Source organism: Phascolarctos cinereus, unplaced genomic scaffold (assembly GCF_003287225.1).
Source record: "Phascolarctos cinereus isolate Bilbo 61053 unplaced genomic scaffold, phaCin_HiC Scaffold_2;HRSCAF=192, whole genome shotgun sequence".
NCBI lineage: Eukaryota > Metazoa > Chordata > Mammalia > Diprotodontia > Phascolarctidae > Phascolarctos > Phascolarctos cinereus.
Window position 1 is genome coordinate 120,916,195 of NW_027555625.1, and position 14,479 is coordinate 120,930,673.

Consider the following 14,479-nt stretch of genomic DNA (forward strand, 5'->3'; position numbering starts at 1 on the left):
CAGATTTGAACTCAGAAAGATGTGTCTTCCTGATTCCAGGCCTGGCGTTCTATCCATTCTGCTACCTAGCTGCCCTACAGCTGTGATATACCAAGGGACAATTTTGACTACAAGTGGGGCAGCTCAGTTCAGTGGAAAGAGCGCTGTATTTGAAGATAAACGTCCTGGGTCCAAATCCCATCTCTGCTTATTCCAATTTATGCAACCTAGGATAAGTTACCTCCTTCTGTTCCTTATTTTCTTCATCCATACATTGAGAAAGCAAGATTAGATGACATTTAAGGTTCCTTCTGGTTCCAAATTCTGTGGTTCTAGCATAATTCAAGACAATGTGGTACATTGGATAGAGCCCTAAAGTGGGCATGAAAGACCTGGGCTCAAGTCCTAACTTGGAAATACTTGGATCATAATCTAAAAGGATATGTAGAGATCACCTCAGAGGTGAGATAATTTGCCCAAGATCACAGAGTAATGAGCTGAATGTCACCTTGGGCAAGTCACTTCCCCAAAAGGGGTAGGGAAAGCCTCTATTTCCTAACCTATGAAATGGGGACATTGGATTAGGTGGTCTCTACAATCCCTTGGGGCTTGCATTCTACAGCTGCAGAAGGAAACTCTTAGGCCTTTATATAATTGCCCTACACAATGAACAAAAGAAAATGAAAAGATTAGAAGAAACCAAGGGTGTACCCTGATTTCTCTTAGAAAATGGAGCACTGATAAGCCTGTAATATTTACAGAGTGGTGAAGGGAGGATGACTAATTCCTTTCTGCCATATCATGGCATGTTCTGGGTCCTGGTCCCGAGATAAAGACGTTTGCTGTCAAAGAGATATCTCTGTTAGGAACTCCCTACACCTCCAAGCCAATAAAACAGGCAGAAGCCAGGACAGTTGAGCTTCCGCCAGTCACACAAGTTCCCTGCAGCCAAGATGAAGACTCATGTGAGTATTAACACTGCTTTGAACTCTTCTAAAAATGGTCGGAAACCTCGAAGGGTTGAAAGGGAACTCAGAGGTGATCTCGTCTAACCCTCACCCAAACTGTTGGGTAGCACAATGGTAGATTTTAGGTTAAACACTTGGATGACTCCAAGAGAAGTATTTTGAATTTGAGCATCACAGTGGATTGAGATGTTCAGCTGAAGTAGGGGAACATGACAGCTGTTTTCAAGTATTTGAAAGATGAATATACATATAGAAGAGGTATTAGATTGGTTCTCTTTGGCTCTGGAAGTCAGAACCAAGAGCAAAGAGGAAAATTTAGGATCTATATTATAAAAAAAAACCACCTTCTTAACAATTAAGCCATCTAAAAGTGGTAGGGGTGGGGTGGAGGAAAGGGGTTCCTGTTGGAGCAATGAGTTCCCAATCTTTGAGATCTTCAAGCAGGGTCTGGCCGACCATTTGCCTGGTGGGGATTCCTTTCATGTATGGGTTGGACTAAATGGTTACTGAGGTCTCTTACAGCTTTCAAAGTCTATCTGTGACCTTTTATTAGTATTTCATTATATTTGGAAATCTTACCCAAAAAGACCAAATAGAAAGGGATATTTGGGAAAACATTTGAGATGATTTTTGAAAAAAATTATTTTCTTATACACCACAATTTCTTCTTTGTGATTTTTTTGGTGGGAAGGGAGGGTTTAGAAATTTCAGTGAAACAGATATCTGAAAGAAACACACAAAGGAAAGTCTCAGATGGTATAACACAGCTGGAAATTTGTAAAGCAGGAAAAGTTTGGTTTTTTTTTAATATCCTCTGATAGCCCAGTCCTGCCTTTTCCTCCTCTTGAACACTACAAACATACACACACAGAGGTATTTCTCTTTTCCTCTGTGTTTCTCCTTTGGACAGCACCAGTATTTATTAAAAGGGGGGCTAGTCACATAGCAACAGCAAGAAATGACAGGTAGGCAACCAATAGGCCTTACTGGTACCCTCAAAATATCAGGAGAAAGTGAGAAGGGCCTCCAGAACTTTATATGATCTTCCTGTGGAAGTCATGGAAAAGAATTATACTAGATGGGCAGGCATGGGTGACCTGAAATCTCCAAAATTGAAGGAAACCTCCAAATTAATGAGATCAAAGATCCATCCGAGAAATCAAGATTCCCACTAGCACCACCACCGCTCTCTCCCCGCCACATTAGTCTGTCTGCCATTGTAAATTCAGTCTTGGTTTCTGGAAAATAACAGGGACTTTTCCCCTATCAACTTGGAGATTTGGTATATGGAGGGGAGGTGGGGATCACTTACATGGTAAGGGATAAGTACTGGGTGGGCCATTAGCAAATTAGGACAGATTTTATTAGAGTAAAATGATGTCATAACACAGCTTCTTATTACATGTATTTGTATACTTCATAGGTCAAACCATGTCCTCTGAAATATCAATCCTTTTTTTCGTTGGTAGTAGTGGGCATCAGGGTTCAGTCTTAACCTGTGAATGCAGATGTCTTACAGGATTGTAGATTTAGAACTGGAAAAGAACTCAGAGTTCACTTAGCAAGGTGATATAATGCACAGAATCCTGGACTCAGGGCCCAGAAGACCCAAGCTCAAATGCTGCCTCAGACACTTACTAGTCACGTAGCTCCAGACAAGTCATTTAACCCCCTTCCAGCCTCAGCTACCCAACTATAAAATGGGAATAATAATAAAACCTACCTCACAGGGTTATTTTAAGGATTGAATGAGATAATGTGTACAGTGTTTTGTGAATCTTAATTGCAACATAAATTCTAGCTATTATTATTCTTCAGATCCCTTCATTTTACAGGTAAGAAAATTGAGGTTCAGAGAGGTGAAATTACTTCTCCAAAGTCACACAGCAGAGCTAGGATTTGAACCCAGCTCCTCCGACTCCAAAGCCATAGTTCTTTCCATTGCACCCTGCTGGGGGGTCTTCCTGATATGAAACTCTCCACTCCCCAACCTCCATGCAAGTCGAGAATTATTCTTCTGCCTGTTAGTCTTAAGAGAATTGTCTGAGGCCACTGAAAAGTTATATGTCAGAGTGAGGCCTTGAACCCAGGTCTTTTTAACTCTGGGGCCAGCCACTACATCATATTACCTCTTGCCAGGGAAAAACTAAAGATAAATGAATTTGAAAAAAAAAAGATTTAAGTGAATTCAGATAACGAAGTAAAAGTGGAAAAACTGAAGCACTTGCAGAACATCCCATAACCTTTGAAATGGACATCCAGAAGAGGAATCTATCTGCGATGGATCTGTCAAAGACAGACTCATGGACTAGATGGACCATAGGTCTGACCCTGTGCTTATTCTTACATTCTGGTTATTACAAGTAAGATGCTGACACAACAGAGTTATTCTATAGCATGTAGGTAAGTTCTCTCTTCCTCCCACTTACTTACCCTTTGATAAAGTCAAAGTACAAAGCTCAAATGGGAAATGTGTCCAAGAGAAAATGCAGCCCTCTCTAGCAAGGCTGAAAATGAATGAATGAATGAATGAATGAATGAATGAATGGTTTATTAAGCATTTGCTGTGTATAAAACACTGTGCCAAATGCTGGGAGTACAAATGTAAGACTGGCCCTTTCTTAAGGTGCTCACATTCTAATGGGGGAAGATAACATACCTGGAAGGTTTCTTTGCAAGGTTCCATGATCCTTAAGGAACAGGATCAAAGCAAATCTCAATGTTCCTTCTTTAGTAGCGTTTCCACTGATAAGACCAAAACCATTTGACAGTGCCAAAGACTTTGCTTGACAAGGACTTTCAGTATTGTGGCTGTAACACCTGCAGGAGCAGGGGCCAGACTCTATCCTCACAGGGGTGGCTCTCCAGGATGATGGCCAAAGACATTGGGGTGGAAGCATTGCTATTCCAAAGGCTCTTGGGTTCCAAGTCCCAGGCTGTCTCCATTTAAGTCTGAGGGGACGTGGAGGTCAAATCAGTCGTGGTTTGACTCACCTAGCACATAATGCCTCCTGTATCTCCCTCAGAAAAAGGAGGAGAGGTCCCTGGAACATCTGTGTGAGCACAATGCTATTTCTAGGGCCTTAGTGTCTGAGAACTCCACCCTGGAATGGAACTGATGGATTTTGTGAAAGCTCCTGTGACTTCTGCCAAGAATAAATGTGACTCATTTGTTCTCAGGTATCCCTTCTAGCTCTGCTAGCAATCTTCTACACTCAAACACTCGGATATGAGGTGGGTAAACTGGCCATTTTTAATGCTAATACACCACTTCAATTCAGTCAAAAAGCATGTTTTATAGCTAATTATGGACCAGGTGCTGAAGACACAAAGACAAAAATTAAACAGTCCTTGCATGCAAAGAGGTTCTATTCTGCTGTGGAGAAACACGTACATATATGAGTAGACACAAAATAAATAGAAATTCATTAGGAGAGTGGGACTAACAAGTAGGGAATTAGGAAACACTTCTCATAGGAGGTGGTCTTCTGGTGACACCAAAAGGTGATAGGGATTCCAATGGATGGATATGGAGAAGCCAACCTAGATATTAACCTCTTCAAATTTAGCTGCACTAGTCTGTCAATAAGCATTTATTAAGTACTTACTGCGTGTCAGGCACTGTGCTAAGCACTAGGGATATAACAAAAAGCAAAAATGTGGTCCCTGCCCGCAAGAGGCTTACAGTCTAATGGGGGAAACAATGTGTAAGTAACTATGCACATACAAGACAAATACAGAGTAGATGGAAGGTAATCTTGGGCAGAAGAGCAGCTAGGTGGTACAGTGGATAGAGTGCTGGGCTTGGAATCAGGAAGATTCATCTTCCCAAGTTCAAATGTGGCCTCAGATGCTTACTAGTTGTGTTACCCTGGGCAAGTCACTTAGCCCTGTTTGCCTCAATTTGCTCATCTGTAAAATGAGCTGGAGAAGGTAATGGCAAACCACTCCAGTAATTTTGCCAAGAAAACCCCAAATAGGGTCATGAAGAGTTGGACACAACTGAAACAACTTAACAACAACAACAATCTCAGATGGAAGGCATGGAGGGAAAGGGAGACCAGGAAAAACCTCTGACCACAGGTGAGATTTGAATTTTATTGTGTCTTAAGGTAAGCCAGGAAGGAGTTTTCGTGTCTCCTAATGCAGATGTACTCTTCATCACCAAGCTGACACCTGAAGGCTTTCCAGCTTGGAGTTGGACCTGTCCCATGCTCTGATGGGATGTACTCTGATGGTCAGCTCCACAGTGAGAATCAGAGAAGGACTTCATGGAGGAAAACAGCCTATAAACGGGAGTTATTTCTACTAGTATTCCTCTACTTCTACTCCAAACCTCTTCTACCATTGAAAGAAGTATTACCAAACTTCTCTAGTCCTAGCCTTTGCTAGAGATAAGTATTTAAATTTTATCATGATCCCAGGTCATTAGCTGATGGAAAACTCTCATTTCAAAATTTAGTAGCCAATTAATAGTAAATGTTTTACTTTCCCCTAAAAAGTGAGACCCACTAAACTCATAAGAAAGAGAAATCCAGGTCGGATTAGGCTTCAGTGCCTTTCTGAGCAGAGCTTCGTCCTTTCTGAAACAATGCCATACTCATTTTGGCTCTTTATCAGGTACTAAGTAGGCATAAGATACTGTGCTTGGCACTGGCTAGATACAAGGGTGAAACATAACAGAGCCCTTGGCAGCAGGTGGTAGTGAGTAGATGTAGTACTGGATTTCTGGGGGCAAGATCTGGCTTTAACGCTGCCTGGAATGCTTAGTGACCACGTGAATATGAGCAATTCACCTAATTTCAGTGTGCCTGAGGCGACTCTCTGGGATTTATCCATGAAGTCACAGCACCATCACCCTCAGCATTGATGGAGGAAGAGTCTATGGTAGAGGCAAGTTCCAAACTAGGACATGAATCTGGATCCTTGGAGTACTGGCATATTGACAAACCAGAACGAGGTGTCGGAATGGCCCCACTTATTGGCCCACTAAAAATTAGAGCTATAAGTATCGTCTATTTGGAATAATGAAATGTACACCAGCTTTGGATTCAGAGAACCTGGTCTCACTCCACCTCTTATACTTAATACCTATGGGACCTGTGTAACTTCCCTGGGCCTCAGATCCCTCATCTGTAAAATGAAGGGCTTGTATGACCTAGAGCAACTCTGATCTAAATCAATGACCCCTTTGATCCTATTTAAAACTTGAAGGGCCCTTCAAGGTCATGCAGTCTTTTCGTTGTCTTTCAGTCACGACCACCTCTTCATGACCCCTTTGGGGTTTTCTTTGCAAAGGTACTAGAGTGGTTTCCCATTTCCTTCTCCAACTCATTTTACAGATGAGGAAACCGAGGCAAACAGGGTTAAGTGACTTGTCCAGGGTCTTACAGCTAGTAAATGTCTGCGGCTAGATTTGAACTAAGGAAATCTTCCTGACTCTAGGCCCAGCACTCTATCCACTGTACCACCTAGCTGCCCCATGTATATGCACATACAAATTAGAAAATGACCAGGAAGTGGTTGCAATTGCTATGCTTTCTTCTCTTCCTACTTGTAAATTGGCCTGGTCTGACTATGAAATAGTCCTCAGGGGTTTATTCCATGCTCATTGCAGATTGATGTTTTAGTTTATTGTTCCTGTTTTACATTCCCTCCCCTACTCCCTTCAAAAATTTATAATACAAAGACAGTATGTATAATTTTTTTGTATTTGAAATCCAGGTTGTTAACTACATAAGTTCTACCAGTAATGGTAGCTTGGCCCAGGAAACGGTGCAAATTGAAAATGAGAAAAATGTTGCCATCATCAACATCCACGAGGGAAAATGCTCTTCCACCACCATATTTGACTACAAACATGTAAGTCATGCACCCAGAACAAGTGGCTTCGAATGAACTTGGGCAAGAAACGCAAAACACAGCCTCAATCTAGTTGGGGGGGACAGCGGTAATATCAGGCAACCCTGAGACATCCACAAGGTGGCTGTTGGGAAAGCCACCGTGAAAGGAGGCAGACCATGGCAATTTCCTTTTTTAATGAGCTATTCTTGCTAACCAGGTGCTAAACTCAGACATTTGTCCATGGCTGAAGGACAGCAAATGTAGGCAGTGCTCTTTAAATTTTGGAATCTAGGGGCAAGGCCTCGTTCTCCCCATCCTAGTTACATTTGTGTTCACAAGTCAGCTTTCTCTGAGTCTCAAAGAACACTAGTAACAGGCAATAATTCAGCTCTTATCTACCCCTAGGGTTATATTGCTTCCAGACTACTCTCTCGAAGAGCCTGCTATATCATGAAGATGGACCATGTAGATATCCCTGCTCTGGATGAACTTAAACGATATATTTATGAGAGACAGGTAATTGTTATTCTTTTCATTGAGTTATAAAAGCTGTCATCTATGTAGCGCTTGAAGCCTTTTGTGTAAATGACCTCCCTCGATCCTGACAACAATCCCACGAAATAGGTACTACAAGTGTTATTCCCACCTCACAAATGGCTCAGAGGCTCAGAGAAACCTTTAGTCATATGTCCATAGACGCATAGCTAGCAAGTGTGGGAGGCAGGATTAGAACTCATGTATCTCCTCATGCCAGGTCCAATGTTCTTTTTGCGGTGCCATGCTGCCTGTGGGAGTCTTGCATATCACCAGTTCTATAGTCAGCACCCAGTAAAAGGGAACAGCAGGGATAATTTCTGCATAAAAATGTTCATAGTAATTATAAAGAATTTATAGCTAGAAGAAACAGCAATAAAAACAGACATTAATACCTCCTGTGTTTGGAGCATTGTTCTGGGAAAGAGGGAGAATTTAGCTAAAACTTGGTATTTTCCTTTATGTAGCTTATAGATCAGTGAGGATAAGACACAAATGTAGTAAATATAATAAATATAATGCACAATATTACATGATTAATGTATTAAAGAGATTTTTTAAATGTCCTTTGGAATCAAAAGGGAGAAGACTCATTATTTTTATACAATATTGTAAAAAGTGGAGCATAGCAAGTGCAATCCTTGCATTCATTCTGTTCTGTTTCACTGGAACTATACAAATTCCCATCCTGATATATCCCATATTTAATAATAGCTAGATGGCGCAGTAGATAGAGCACCAGGCCTGAAATCAGGAAGATCTGAGTTCAAATCTGGCCTCAGACACTTACTAACTATGTGACCCTGGGCAAGTCACCTAACCCCTATTTGCCTCGGTCCTTCATTTGTAAAATGAGGACAAACTAGAGAAGGAAATGGCAAACCACTCCAGTATCTTTGCCAAGAAAACGCCATGGTCACAAAGAGTCGGATACAACTGAGCAGAAAACAACATTTATATAGTACTTACAATGTGCCAGCATCTGTGCTAAGTGCTTTACAGCTATTATCTCAATTGATCCTCACAACAACGCTGGGAGGCAGGTATTATCCTCATTTTACATTTGAGGAAACTGAGGCAAAAAGAGGTTTCAGTGACTTGCCCAGAATCACAAATTCTGGGGCCACACAGCTAGTAAATGTCTGAGACTGGATTTGAACTAAGAGAGATGAGTCTTCCTGACTCCAGGCCTAGCACTCTATCCACTGCACTGCTTAGCCGCCCCATGTATGTGCATACAAATATTATCATATTTGACCTCAGGGCTCTGTGACTCCTGGCCCACCACTCTATCTACTGTAGCACTTAGCCATACTTTCTCTTCCTTCAAAGTCCTCTCTCCCTGCATAAGGTTCAAGGGTTGTTAGTGCAAGAAGGGACTTTAAACTAGAAATAACCTAGTCCAGCATTGTCATTTTAGAGATTAGCAAATTGAGACCCAGAGAGGAGCAGGGACTCAACAAGTTCACACAGCTAGTTAGCGGCATAGCTTCCGAGACTTGAACCCAGGCCTCCAGATGTCCAGCACCTCACCTGGCTCATTGGAGGTGCTAAACAAATACTGGCGGATTGATTCATCAATTCCAGGATGGTTTGTTTTCCAGTGAAACAGGTTACCTCCCTATGGCTTAATCACTAAAATTCTTCTACACTAGATTGATATCAATTGACTTCTCTTAGTTAGTTAGGAGCAAAACTTAGAGTGAAGCTTTGAATGCTGGGCAACTCACTCCCCTGTCTTTAATCCAGCTGGGGACTAAAGATGTCCTAGAATGATGGTGAAGCCCTCTCTCTTAATGGCTTTCTCTTCAGCTCTAGCCTGAATAACTAACCATAGCATAGTGGAAACAATTTTTATTAAAAAGAACATGGTGTAGTGGGAAAAGCAACTTGGTGGGAGGTGGGAATCAGAGTCTCCTTCCCCAACTCTCACCGCTTACCTGGGATCTCTTCTATAAAATGAAAATAATAAGGCTTTACTTGTCTTAAGACTGGACCATTTGATGTCTTGAGGTCCCTTATGCAAATAGAAAATCGTTTAAGAAACAGAGCAATGAAATGGAACAAACTCTGAGCTTTAAGTATCTGACCATAGTCAGTCAACTAAGTTCCTACTGCGTGCCAGGAACTATGATAAATGCTGAGCGGTTATAACTTTTGTGATTCTCTATTTCCTCAACTATAAAATTGGGATGAAAATCCCTGCCCATCCTACCTCACAGGTTTAGTGTGAAAAGTATTTTCTTAACCAAAAAACATTATAGGATTTGGAGTTATAATAACATTTTTATATATTAGTGACATAGATGATTAGTTATTTATAACAATAATTATTATTATAGAATTTCTGTTATGAATATAGGTACACAAAAAGTATCAACTTATTTCATTTTTGTCTTCTTCAATTTTTATCTAGGAGATGCAAAATATGTTTTCTCCCAAATATACTTGGGTGAAGTACAACCCCATACGGTCCCTGCTCACCAATATTGATTGGTTGCTGTTTGGTTCACCCATAGAGAATCTTTGCAAACATGTGTCCCTGTACAAGGCCGAAGTGGCTAAAACCAAAAGTGAGTATATTATGGGAAATCTTTGGAGTGTTCTTGGAATCTCCTATTTTCTTCCTCATATGAGCATTTTGGCTTAGATGGGAATGGGAAGAAAGAGCAAACATTTCTTCAAAGGATAGGACCAAGTATTGCCTGGGGGAAAACAGAACAGTGGTCTAAAGGTTTGTAGAAAGACTTTGAGGGTTGTTTTTCTACAAGTAAAGTGCTTGTTCCATATGCGTATATATAACAAGTCACTGTAGCACTTGTGGGTATTTTTGTTAAAAATGACAAAGCACAATTGGAAGGATGATAATAGTAAGAAAGCAAAGGCAATAAATTGGTAAATACATCAAAAAATTTTCCTCCTGTAGAGGGAGGAAGACAGAGAGAGAAGAAAGAAAGATTAATAAAGAACTAGTCAAGAGAAAGGGGAAAGTCCACCTCTCAGAAAGAATTATGAAGTCCTCTCCAAATCCAAAGTCTTGACCAAAGTAACTTGCCCAAAATCCCACAGGGAGTAGGCAGCAGATACAGGATTATAACCCACATCCTTTGACTCCAAATTCAAGGCTCTGTTCATTGTACCATGGTATGTAAAAATACATAGATATCACTAAGACTTAGTGGGATAGGGCCCGTGATTGGAGCATGATTCATGAAGAGAATGCTTTATTCAAAAGGAAAAGGATAGGGGGCAGCTAGGTGGCACAGTGGATAGAGTACCAGCCCTGAAGTCAGGAGGACCTGAGTTCAAATCTGGCCTCAGACCAAACACTTGACACTTACTAGCTGTGTGACCTTGGGCAAGTCATTTAACCCCAATTGCCTAAAAAAAAAAAAAAATTTAATAAAGGAAAAGGGTAAGTAGAGAGGTCAGGGCAAGAGTAGGGAAATAAAGGGTAGTATTGTATATTAGGATTTACTCACATCAGGAAATCCAGGAACAAGAATGGGGAACCATTATGGAGGGTATTTAAGAATGGACTCAGAAACAGAATATTATTATAAGAGTATGCTACAGACAACCTGGACAGAAGGAGGAAATAGATGAGAAGTTTAGGAAACAAGTTATAAGCCCCATATGGATGCTTATGATATAGTAGTGATTGAGACTTCAATTACCCAGCTATTGCCTGCAGCTCTCATTCTGCCCAAAGCAGAACAATTAATAATGTCTTAACTTTCTTTAATAAAAAATCCATCCTTTAAAAAGTGAAGGAAGAAACAAGAGGAGCTATCATTCTGAACCCAATTCAGACCTGAAGTAGACATGATGGAAATATTTGAGAAAAGTGAACACTTCGTCTTTGAATTTATGATTCAAACAGAGGAAATTTATTGTTTTTGTTGTTGTATGTTGACCCCTTTTTGGAGTTTTCTTGGCAAAGATGCTGGAGTGGTTTGCCATTTCCTTCTCTAGGTCATTTTACAAGTGAGGAAACTGAGGCAAACAGGGTTAAGTGACTTGCCCCTTGCCCAGGGTCACATAACTAGTGTCTGAGGCTGAATTGAACTCAGGTCTTCCTGACTCCAGGCCCTACACTCCATCCGCTGTACCACCTAGCTGCCCATAAAGGACAGTAGGGCATAGCCTAATAGGTACCCTACATTTTGAGAGAACAGATTTCATATGATAGTCCCTGATCTAAAATTCTATAAAAGTCAGCCTGAGAGGTATACAAAGGTCACAGAGATGAAATGCCCAGAGAATATGTGACTGTTCTTGATGAATTCATCTCACCAAGCCCAGATGAACCATATCCCAAATACTCGAAGAATCTGTGAATGCAATTGTTGAGTATCTGCTAATGATCTTTGAAAGAACATAGGAGACAGTAGAGGTGCTTCAGGTATAGAGAAAGAAAAATGCCCCAATTTTTCAAAAAGGGAAAAGAATGGAGACACACCCTACAGACCAATGAAAGTTTTTCATAAAATTTTAGAACTTACTGTTTTTTAAATTAAATTTTATTTCCTAACTAACTGAAACCCATTTATCCTCCCTCCTACCACTCACAAACTTGGAAGAAGAAAATAAAAACAAATTTCTTGTAACAAATATGTATATTCAGCCAAAACAAAACCCCTCATTTGTTTCTCTTGAGCAAAAGAAAATCCTGCATTCAAAACATATATTCCTCCTTTTGCACCCTGAATCCAGAGAAGGCAACATAATTGACCATGACCCCTAGGACTTCTGGAAACCTAGAGAAAATTCTTCCTACCCTAGTCCATCTGCTCCTTCCTAAGCTGTATAACCTCACTTAGGGTAGCAGGGACTAGGAAATACGACATGAGGAAAAAGAAAAGAGGAGCATTAGCGAGATTCTACCCCAGCATTTGGCATACCGCCTGGCACATAGTTGGTGCTTAATAAATATTTATTGATGACTGCCCACTCAAATTGTTACCTACCTCAGGTTCCTCTCCTCCCACCTCTAGACTGAAGATGGATCTGGGCTCAGTCATTTTATACTTCAGTGTGAAGATATTACAAAGCTAGGGCTGCTAAGGGAAAATTCCAAGAACTCCTGGATCTCAATATTTTCCCCAGAAACCTAGAATTTCTGAGTTTACACTCTTTGTGTCTTTTCTATCCTTCCCCTACTCTGTGAATTGGCCTCTGGATAGAGTCTCTGAAATAAAGCTGAGTCATCCATCCATAGCCTCAGTCTCAGCTCCCTAATTCCCCTTTAGCCACCAGGGCAGCCAGATTGGCTCTTCTTGGTAGAGATAAAAAAGGAAGTAATCTATAGCCTTCTCAAAGACTTGAACGAGAGGAGAGCTAGGAAAGAGAAAGAAGAATGGAGGAATGGGGATGGAACACAAGGAATCTCACTCAGCCTTGAGTCATAGTGGATGGGTAATGGGGGATAAAACAAGTTTAGATAAGACATAGCCTCTGCCTTTAGGGAGCTTATAGTTTAGGAGGAAGATATGACACATACCTAAATAACTATTAAATAAACGAACACATGATAAATACATTAGAGAGATACAAACTAAGTGCTATATAAGATCTGAGGTCATTACCAACTATGGGCATCAGGGAAGCCTTCATGAAGGAGGTGTGTTTTGAGTTGTGCTTCAAAGGAATTCAAAACATACCTCCTTCATGAAGAGTGGAACAGGCAGAGGGAAGGTGGTATGTTTCAGATACAGAGATCAGTCTAAGAGGAGGTACAAGTTGTGAAAATATGATAGTTGTAGGGAAAACAATGCATAATCCAGTTTGGTTTGAGAATGGGGGAAGTGGAAAGGAGCAGTCAACTTTTTCCAGGATTGCCACAGTCAGCCCATCTTATCTTACTTAAACCAACAAATGATTATCACAACAGAATCTTGACTGGTGAAATTGTTAATTATTCATTTGGGGGGAAACATTCAGTTCTTAGCCAAAACACTGAAGTGGCAGTAGAGCAGCGGGATTGGTAGTAGATTAAGAGTCATGATGCTTAGATTCTGCTGCTTATTAGTGTGTCTGTGGGTAAGTCGCTTAACTTCTCTACCCTCATTATTCCCATCTATTAAATGGGTAAATGTCTTGAGGAAATGGACTTTGTAAACTGTGAAAAGGTTCTAAAAATGTGAGTGATGACTAAAGTCTCTTGTTTTGGGGATTAAATGGTAGTAATTATTTTCTTCTTTCTCTTCCTTCTCTTAGCTGGTGCTAAGGGCTGTGCCAAAGTTGGGCTCCTGGGCATCCTTCATATTGGTATCTGCGCAGACCTTTCTCTTTAGACATCATCCTATCAGAGCTGTCATTCAGAGGAGATTCACTTGAATTGCATGATCCACTCTGCAGCCCAATAGTGACATCACAATGCTCCCACTTACCCTCTGATCGTGACTGGAATAGAGTAGTGTGTTCTTCAGGAATAAAATATATGCTTTATTTACAAATGTTTGAGGCTTTTTTTTTTACCTTCACTATAAATAGTAAAAAGAAAGGCAGTGTATCCTTACATGTACTTGGCCAAAGATGACAATAACCTTTGTATCAGAGGCTCCCTTCTGAGATGAAAGGCCTGCATACAATTAGACAGAATTTTCACTTCTCTAGCTTGTTCTCATCTAGATAACTTGGGAATTACCACACCTTACAATGCCAGGGTTTAGTGACCAACTAACCTTGTAAGCAGGCAGCGAGGCAGCACAGAGAATAGAACACTGTGGTGGGAGTCAGGAAGACCTGAGTTCAAATCTGGCCTCAGACACTTACTAGCTATATGACCCTGGGCAAGTCACTTCACCCTGTTTGCCTCAGTTTCCCTGTCTTTAAAATTAGCCAGAGAAGGAAATGGCAAATCATTCCAGTATCTTGGCCAAGAAAACCTCAAGAAGGGGTCACAAAGAGTTGGACGTGACAAAAAATGACCGAAAAACAACAAAAACCTTGCAAGCACACGTGTTCTCAAGGCTCAAAGTGTAAACTTTATTTAGAATCACAGAATGTGAGAGTTGGAAGAGTCCTCAGCTGCCCTCCAGCCAGTTCTGAATCTCTCTGATCCTATTATCATCTAATCCATATTCCCATATTCTCCTTAAAATTATTAGCAGGATATTTATCAAAAGCTTTGCTAAAATCTTAGGTAAATT

The 14,479-nt window shown here is 40.7% G+C and overlaps 1 protein-coding gene across 1 annotated transcript; it reads left to right on the forward strand.

The window, feature by feature from the left end:
- The first annotated feature begins 932 nt into the window (after positions 1–932).
- On the forward strand, positions 933–13,707 carry GKN2 (gastrokine 2). Its single transcript, XM_020985213.2, has 6 exons — positions 933–944; positions 4,128–4,181; positions 6,672–6,809; positions 7,197–7,307; positions 9,742–9,898; positions 13,545–13,707. Exons 1-6 carry the CDS (start codon positions 933–935, stop codon positions 13,619–13,621), a joined length of 549 nt encoding a protein of 182 aa, XP_020840872.1. The 3' UTR covers positions 13,622–13,707.
- Positions 13,708–14,479: the final 772 nt, after the last annotated feature.